Source organism: Mesoplodon densirostris, chromosome 2 (genome assembly GCF_025265405.1).
Source record: "Mesoplodon densirostris isolate mMesDen1 chromosome 2, mMesDen1 primary haplotype, whole genome shotgun sequence".
In the NCBI taxonomy this organism is placed as follows: domain Eukaryota; kingdom Metazoa; phylum Chordata; class Mammalia; order Artiodactyla; family Ziphiidae; genus Mesoplodon; species Mesoplodon densirostris.
In genome coordinates, this window is record NC_082662.1 from 10,233,537 (window position 1) to 10,242,874 (window position 9,338).

The window sequence follows — 9,338 nt, forward strand, 5'->3', positions numbered from 1 at the left end:
AACTCAGGGCCACTGCAATTAACCAGTGCACTACTTCAAGGGACAGTAGGTTATGTGAATGGTGCTCCCTGGAAGTGTGGGGTGTACAGCTTGTTGTGGCATCCCTACCCACACTCCACCAGAAAAAGTGCCCGTTCTGTTGGATGGAGCAAATGGGGCAATTCCTCCAAAGATTACAGATGAGAGGGGTGGTGATAAAGTGATTCCTTTTCACTGGGGCTGGCGGACCCATCTTGAGGCTGTGGGCAAAGCCCAAGGATTTAGGTCACCATCCTTCTTCCCACCACCATGATGGGGTAGTGATCATGAGCTTGGAGGCTGGAGTGGCACAGACAGGTCCACTTCCAACTGTCCATGATATTAGCTGGGCGACTCAGCACGTGGCTTCACCTCCCTCTAGGACTCAGATTTCTCAGCTGTCAAATGGGAATAAAAATAACACACCCCCTCAGGGAGTGGCTGGAGGTTACAGTGAGTTCACATACATAGTGTACCCCGTTCAGTGTCTGATGCCTAAACAACAGCAATTATTATTATCTTTTGGTTCCCCCAGATGAGCCCCACATCCTGCTTATTACATAGCAGACACTCAATAAAGATTTCTTGAATTAATTGAATAAAAGTCTTCATTTCTCCAGGAAGGAGACAGCCCTCTAGTTCTGGGTAAATCAAAAACCAACAATAATGATAATGATTATGATAAAGTCACACTTTCAACTGAATAATACAAAGCATACAGTACAATTTGAACCCTTTGTCTCACAAACCACAGCCTTAACCAAGTCATTCTTTTCCACACTGGAGAAATTTTAGAAGAAAAGAAACCACGTCCTTTGGCAAAATACAGAGTCAGAGGCAGCAGCTGTGTAGCGCCAGATGCCCTTGGAGGTTCTGGATAATTCTAACCTGAAGATGCGCATGCAAATATTTAGTCAAAAACTTAAGGCTGACTTAACTCAAATCGAGCTGCCAAGCGCCCAAAAGCTATAAACAACCCTACCTGGATACTTGGCCCTCCCTCTGTCTCCAGGATTACATCCGCAAGGCTCCAAGTGGGAGAGAAAATGCCAGTCATTCCTTCTCAGGCTTCAGGACACATGTTGGATCAGCCACTGACGTCAGAGGGGAATTCACTCCCCCTGCTCTGGTCTAGAATTTCACAGCTCCTCAGCGGCAGGAAGGATGGGCCACATACTGGACACACAGCGGCGCTGGTGTGGCAGTGGAGGGAGAAGCCTTGCCTGGGGCTGCGCAAGAGAGTTTAGTAAACTATATATAAAATAGAAAATCAGCAAGGACCTACTGTATAGCACAGGGAACTCTACTCTGTATCTTGTAATAACCTAGAATGGAAGAGAATGTAAAAAAAAGAATATGTATATTTACATATATATGTATAACTGAATCACTTTGCTGTACACCTGAAACTAACACAATGTTGTAAATCAACGATATTTCAATAAAACTTTGAAAAGAGAAGAGAACTGCCCAGGTCTTGGGGCCCCAGCTCCCATGCCCACCTCCTCCCCTGCCCCATCAGGCTCACACTCACCTAGGACCCTCCCTCCTGCAAAGGTGCCCCAGCGCCCCCAGGGCCGTCTCTGCACGGGCACGCAGCCGGCTGTGGACAGGTGGTGTGAACAGGAGGAGACAGACAGCAAGCACGGGAGAACTAAACTATAAGGTCACTGCAGACAGGGATGGTATTGTGGGGAGAGCAAGGGAGACCAGGTAGGGCTGCTTTGGGCAGGTGCCCAGGGGATGGGCCCTCTGAGGAGGTGACATCCGAGCTGAAAAGACCTGGGTGACTCAAGGAGCCAGACGTGCCAAGACCGAGGTCTAGGCAGAGGCAGGGCCGGCCATGTCATTCTCAGGGTCCTGGGCTTGAAATGAAAATGTGGGATCCTATTCCACACGTATTAAGAATTTCACGTTGGTGACAATGGGGCATTAAACCAAGAGTGAGGCCCCTCCAAGCTCGGGGCCCTGTGTGACTACATGGGCCGTATGCCCACTAAGCAGGCCCTGGATAGAAGGAATAGTCAGCCTGAGAGCCCTAAGGCTTGGCTGCTCTTGGAGAGTTCCAGAGTTAGAAAGAAGGCCAGTGTTATTTACAATAGCCAGGACACGGAAGCTACCTAAATGCCCATCGACAGACGAATGGATAAAGAAGATGTGGTACATATATACAATGGAATATTACTCAGCCATAAAAAGGAACGAAATTGGGTCATTTGTAGAGACATGGATGGATCTAGAGACTGTCATACAGAGTGAAGTAAGTTAGAAAGAGAAAAACAAATATCGTATATTAATGCATATATGTGGAACCTAGAAAAATGGTACAGATGAACCAGTTTGCAGGGCAGAAATTGAGACACAGAAATAGAGGACAAACATATGGACACCAAGGGGGAAAAGTGGCCAGGGTGGGGGGAGGGTGGTGGTGTGATGAATTGGGCGATTGGGATTGACATGTATACACTAATATATATTAAATGGATAACTAATAAGAACCTGCTGCATAAAAAATAAATAAAATAAAATTCAAAAACAAAAAAAAAAAACAAAAAAGAAAGAAGGCCAGTGTGTCTGGAGGGCAGAAGAGGGTCAGAGGGTATGCAGGGAGGGGACCCCTGAGTGAGATGTGACCAGAGCCTTTGCACAAGGGAGGGACTGGATCTGATTAATATTTTTAAAGATCCTACCGGCCACTGGGGAGAGACTGGTGTGTGGCGAGTCTGAGGGGAAGCTGGGAGCCAGGTTAGAAGGCAGAGACGGCGGTGGTGGAGACGGGCGGGCCCAGACTGGCCGCAGGGCCTGATGGTGCTGTTTCAGGCCGGCACTCATCCCCTCCCCTGGGCCTGGATGCTCCGAGTGCCCTGCACACTCACACTCATCCCTTAACTCCGTCTCAAACCTCCACACCCAGCCCCGTCAGTGAAGCCCAGCCTGCAGCCTGGCCCTGCCTGTGCCCTACACAGCACCCACCGCCCCGCCAGGACCAGAAAATCCTTTGTATTTCCGGTGTCTTGCAGAGTGCCTGGCACGTGCTGGTTTGTGCTCAGTAGCTAGTTGTCCAGTGAGTGAATGAACCTATTAACTCATTTTAGAAAAATTAAAAGGGCCCTGCTCCAACCAGACAAATCTGAGCCTAGACCTTGGCCTGAAAAAGAGAGCTTCTCTTTCCAAACCCAGCACACTTCCCTCTCATTAGATGTTTAAAAAAAAAAAAAATCAAAAAAAGAAAGAGGAGAAGCTGACACCCGAGGCTGTGGCACCCAAATTATAGCCTCCGACTATTGTTTATGCTATATTTGTCTTGTCTCCAGGCGTCATCCGGGGGGACAGGGCTTAACATGCCAAACGGTCCCTCTGGCTGCAGCACCACAAGGAGGAATGTTGCCCTACTGCACCCTCTCGTGGCGAGGGTGGACACTGCATATGTCCCAAGCGGTTTTTCCAAAGACTGCAGGAAGAACAGTATGATTTTGATGATGAAGACTTAGAAGGAGGGCTGAGCTGCCAGAGAGGCTTGGGAGCTGAGGTCCTCTTGGGCTGGTGGTCTCTATTAACCTGGGAGGTTACTTATCCTGGGTCGTCCCCCAGTCTCAGGGTTGCCAGACTGTACAAAAGCTGGAGGACAGTTCTGCTGGACAGGGGATGGCAGCCTTTGCCAGAGGAGGACAGACACACTGAGCCTTTACATGGCTTTTTATGGTCCCTTCACAGAGCTGTCTTATTTACCTGCTGCATGGATGAAGTCTAAGAAAAACCCATATCCACCATATAATTTGGAGCTAAGTACCTGACGGATGCCCAGAGATTTAAAATTAGCCAAGTAAACTTAATACCGGGGCATTATGCTTGCTTTCAAGCGCCTGGATGTCTGTTAGGGAGGCATCACTTGGGAAGGACTCTTGAAAAAATAATCAGATTCTATTCTCCTTAGAAATTAATAAAAGGGACCCACTCTGAAGGGGACCAGTTGTCCCAAATGTCCTCCAACTAAAGCAATGAGTAGAGCTGGTAGTCCATGTGGGATTATTTTGCGGTTTGCACAAATTAAAGTGAGGTTTGAGGTGATTTCCAAAAGGCAAATATACCTTTGCTATTTTATAAACACATCCCACTCAGCTTTCAAAACTGAGTCTCCCCCCAGTCTATGGTACAAGGGATGGTAGGTGGGGTGGGGCAATGGAGAGGCTCGACCCTTGACACCTCCTGCAAGTTAATGATAAGAAAAGGGATGGCATCAGTTCACATTAAAAACTAGCATATGAGGGAATGCTTATCCTCATGTTCTTTACTTGCATCATTTCATTTATTTCTTACAACTTCATGAGGTAGATATTATTATCTCCACTTACTTAAATGAAGAGGCTGAGGCTTAGCCTGGTTAAATGATGTGCCCACGATCACGCAAGAGGAAGTAATGGCAGAGTCAGGATTCACATTCAGGTCTGCAGGACGGATGCTCAAGCATCCTGCGCTATTTTCTCCCAGAGTAGAGTGGAGTCCACCAGTCCACCAGTTACACCTCAGATCCTGCCTTCTGTTGGAACTGTAGGGAGCCAATCAATCACACCCTTTATTGCCCTTTAAAGTGTGCAAGCGATTGAGAAATAGATTGTATTAGTATCTGTTGCTGTGTAACAAGCTATCCCAAAATGTAGCAGCTCAAAACAACAATGAACATTCATTACCTCACGGTTTCTGAGGGTCAGGCATCTGGGAGTGGATTAGATGAGTGACTACAATGCAGGGTTTCTTATGACGTTGCAGTCAAGAAGTCAGCCAGGGATATGGTCGGCTCAAAGCTCAGTTGAGGCTGGAAGATTTGCATCTAAGCTCACTCGCTTGGTGTTGGCAGAAGACCTCATTCCTTGCCATGTGGGCTTCTCCCTAGGGACACTCATGATATGAATGGTGGCTTCACTTAGAACAAGTGATGGGGAATTAGAGGGCTCAGAAATGACATACTATTATTTTTGCCATATGCTTATGGTCACAGAGACTACCCTGATACACTACGGCACTATACCAGGGCAAAAATACCAGAAGGTAGGGATTATTGGGCGCCATTTTGGATGCTGCCTATCATGTCGACAGAGAAGTTGGAAAGATGGAGAACAAAATGATGGCTTTAAAACTGGAAAAGTTGGGGCTTCCCTGGTGACGCAGTGGTTGAGAGTCCGCCTGCCGATGCAGGGGACACGGGTTCGTGCCCCAGTCTGGGAAGATCCTACATGCTGAGGAGCGGCTGGGCCCGTGAGCCATGGCTGCTGAGCCTGCGCGTCCAGAGCCTGTGCTCCGCAACGGGAGAGGCCACAATAGTGAGAGGCCCGCGTACTGCAAAAAAAAAAAAAAAAAAAACCTGGAAAAGCTGCATCAAATGATGCGGCATAAGGGACTTCTTAATATTTCATCCTTGAAATAAACCCTCTTAGCCACCTGGTCAGAGGGGGGACTGGAGAACCATAGCTCCCCCTGCAAGAGCACAGCAGGGAGGCTTAACACTTTAAGGGGCAGAGAATGTGTGCTGAGAACAAGACATTCTGCAAAGAGAATGGGCTGAGCTGGGCAGGCTCAGCAATACCTCCCACCTGCCCAACTCGGGACATTTCTCCTCCCCCAGGAGGCTGGGAATGCTCCTCTAGTAGACTTGTTCTCATATGAACATATGGCCAAAGAATGCATTTCTCACTAATACCATCCCTGGTCCAATCAATTCTCTGTTCCACCACCACCTGCTACATCTCACGGATGTTTTTTGGACCCTTGTAGGCAAGGAATGCTTCTCCTTGAGTTTGGTGTCCCCAGAACCTAATGTGACATGTACCATGATCACCATCACCAACACCACCATCATCTAGCATGTGACAAGCAGTGTACTAATTCCTTCACAGGAGTGACACCATTCCATCACCACAACCCTCTGCAGCAGGTACTGTTAACTATTTACATTGAAAGGAAAAGGCAAGTTAGCCTTAGCGAAGTGAATGTGCCCACGGTCACACACTTAGCAGGTGGCAAGGGTGGGAACTGAAGCGAGCGTTCTGACTCCACAGCCTTGCTTTTAAATCCCATGCCAGAGAGGCCATTCAGTCAATATTTGTTGAAAGAGATTAACTCAAAACTAACTTTTGACTTACAAAAAGAAAAGAAAGCCTAAATAAGTAAAGTTGTTGGACCACAGCAAGTTCTAGAGAAAACCTAATTCCCACAGTGCTTTTTCCGGGTCTTAGGAATAAACTTAAGGTTGAAAAAGTGACAACATCTTGCAAAATAAATAATTAGTTTCCAGGAGGCAGAAGCATAGGCCAGGGCATGGCTTCCATTTCAGTGTAGAGCTGCTTCTCAATCCCATTCACTTCTGTAGATGCTGCTTCCGGGGTTAAAACAAGGGCTGTCCATGAGATCTGAGCAAAGCAGGAGTAGGTGAGAACTTTGCTCCCCTAAATGACCACTGGAGGCTAGCGCAGTGGTCATTGCAGATGGCTTGTAGGCTGTGAGCACCAGGAAATGGGGATGGGTTCGTGCTGCACTTCCCGAGAAACAGAAACCCAGAGTTTGTTTGCTTATGAGACAAACAAATGAAAGGCCAAGAGACAAGATGCTTAGAGACTCAGTGCTTCCTCTTGAATTGCTGGCCTGCCTTGGAGCAACTGCCCACTTGCTGTTACCCACTGGCGTCTTGCATGCCTCTTAGGCATGCCTCCTAGCCCCCACCAGCTGTGTCCCTCTGGCTACGCCAACTCATTTAAATGTCTTAACCCAACCAGAGACTAGGGTTCATCAATGGCCACGAGAGCACCAATTTTGCGTAAGACACAGGGCGGGGCTTATGGGAAACAAGGTCTTGTGAGAGACATGGGGAGACAAGGCCTCCTTGCGGGAGATAAAGGGGTGATAAAACCTCGTGGGGAGACAAAGAGGTATAAGGGAGCACTTACCCTGTGGGGAGTTGATTTGGGGTTTTCATTTGTCCTCAAGGTGCTTGCTTCAGTCTTGGGGTGATTTAGGGGTCACGGCACAGAATAAAAGGGTGATTAGCAGGAGAGAGGCTAAGAGGCATTGGCCACAAGGCTTTAGTCCTTCAGAGGAAGGAGGGAGAGCTTGGGGCTGGGCTGAGGAGGGATGCTTTCAGGGGGGACATGGGATCTGAGGAATTGGGAAGATATAGCCCTGTGTTCCCCAACCCTCATTCTCACATGATTTTGGCAATATTTGGCTATAGCCTGTACTATTTTAAAAAAATATTTGTTTGTTTGTTTGTCTATTTTTGGCTGTGTTGGGTCTTTGTTTCTGTGCGAGGGCTTTCTCTAGTTGAGGCAAGCGGGGGCCACTCTTCATCGCGGTGCTCGGGCCTCTCACTGTCGCGGCCTCTCTTGTTGCGGAGCACAGGCTCCAGACGCGCAGGCTCAGTAGTTGTGGCTCACGGGCCTAGTTGCTCCGCGGCATGTGGGATCTTCCCGGACCATGGCTCTAACCCGTGTCCCCTGCATTGGCAGGCAGATTCTCAACCACTGCGCCACCAGGGAAGCCCCTAGCCTGTACTATTATTTATTTGAGATTTTCTTTAAATTGAATCATTTTTTCACATATAAATAGATTCCTCTTTAAGGGAAACTTTATATCACCACAGTAAATGGAAATCCAGTAGCACTTTCCATCATAGAATGTAGCCATAAGCTAGAGACAATGAAAACTAAACAGTAGTATTAAATTCTAGCCAGACACTATTGTTGGTGAAGTCTCTGACTCTTAACAGGTGTTACAGAGGTGTTAAAGACACAAGAACACTTAATTCACACTTTCTCCATGATATAATCAGAAGATTAGAAATGAACAGAATTCCTCTTGCAGGAGTATGGCAAATCAGTTCTTCCAAAGACCCCTCCCACTATACTATAACTAGACCCTAGCAAGATTACAATAAGCATTCTTGTATGATTGCTAGGTTTGTATGAAAATGAGGACAATCTCCAAGGTTGGTGGGGGGATAGAAGAGAATACTAAAATGACAGTAGAAGGGGAATAGTCAGCAAATGTGACAGTGAGAGATGGCATGAGTACCAGCCCCGGAATCAGGGCACTAAGCCTTGAGTCCTCTGCAAGATGGGAGAAATAAAACTGAGACTCCTGCTATAAGCCCTGATTCTTTGAATGGAGCCCAAGGTGCCCGCCCAATGTGGTAACAACTCAGCTACTGAAAAAAAGCAAACATAAATCGTCCCTGGAAGAAAGCATCGCCAATTTAGGCTCTCAGGATCTCTACAGATTATGTTCAACCAAATATAAACTCGCCATAAAAAATTGCCAAGTACTCAAGGAAACAAGCTTCATGGAGTGAGATGAGCAGAATTAAAAAGACATGAATTTAAAATCATATGAATTTCTGGTATTGGAATTGTAAGATAAAACATATAAAGTATGAAATGTTTATAGAACAAGCTATGTTATTAAAAAATGAACAAAGAACAATAAACTATAAAAATTGACCAGGAAAAGAACGAAATAGAACTTTTAGAAATGAAAAATATACTCACTGAAACTCAATGGATCTGTCTAGCTGCAGATTAGACAGATAGTGGGTGAACTAAGGAATAGATGTGAAGAAAGTATCCAGAATGCAGAACAGAGACAGGGAGGAAGAACGTGTCAAAGACAAAAAAGTTATGGGAAAGTGTTAGATAAAGTCAATTAAATTAGTGAATGTAGGTAAAGAACTTAGAATACTGCCTGGCAATTAATACGAACAAAGACAAATATTGGTTCTTCAAAAAGATCTATAAAAATTTAAGATCTCTGGAAAATGAATCAAGGGGAAAAAAAGACTGCCCAAATAAACAAGATCTGGCATAGGAAAAGAAACTGCAGATGTAGCTGAGATTAACAAAATAATGAGAGTATACTATAAACATTATACCGATTAATTGGAAAAGTACATGAAACAGACAAGTTCACAGAATATATAACTTATCTAAACTGACCAAAGGAGATATAGAAAATTGAACAATCATATAATTAGTATGGATATAGAAGTTTTAAATAATAGTTTAAAATGGCCCAAAGAGAATACAGCAGTCCTAGAGACATTCACAAGTGAATCCTACCAAACTTGCAAAGAAGAGATTATTGGAGGGAACATTGCCCAATTTATTCTATTAGACAAAGTTTGGACATTAAAGCCAGGCAAGAATAATGCTAAAAAGGAAAATTATAGGTCAATTTCACTCAGGAACATTGATGCAAAAATTGTAAACCAAATATTACCAAATTCAATCAACAATCTACGAGAAAAGTAAGAAAGACCAAGTTGGATGTAATCTAAA

The 9,338-nt window shown here is 45.6% G+C and overlaps 1 protein-coding gene across 1 annotated transcript in view; it reads right to left on the minus strand.

The window, feature by feature from the left end:
* LRRC38 (leucine rich repeat containing 38) overlaps nt 1-2,850 on the minus strand; it is a 64,134-nt gene extending 61,284 nt beyond the window's left edge. The window contains exons 1-2 of the mRNA XM_060118316.1: nt 2,709-2,850; nt 1,553-1,621 (exon numbers count right to left, since the gene is read on the minus strand). Of these exons, the coding sequence (XP_059974299.1) occupies nt 1,553-1,621; nt 2,709-2,850 (211 nt within the window). The remainder of the gene's footprint in view (nt 1-1,552; nt 1,622-2,708) is intronic.
* Between the last annotated feature and the right edge of the window lie 6,488 nt (nt 2,851-9,338).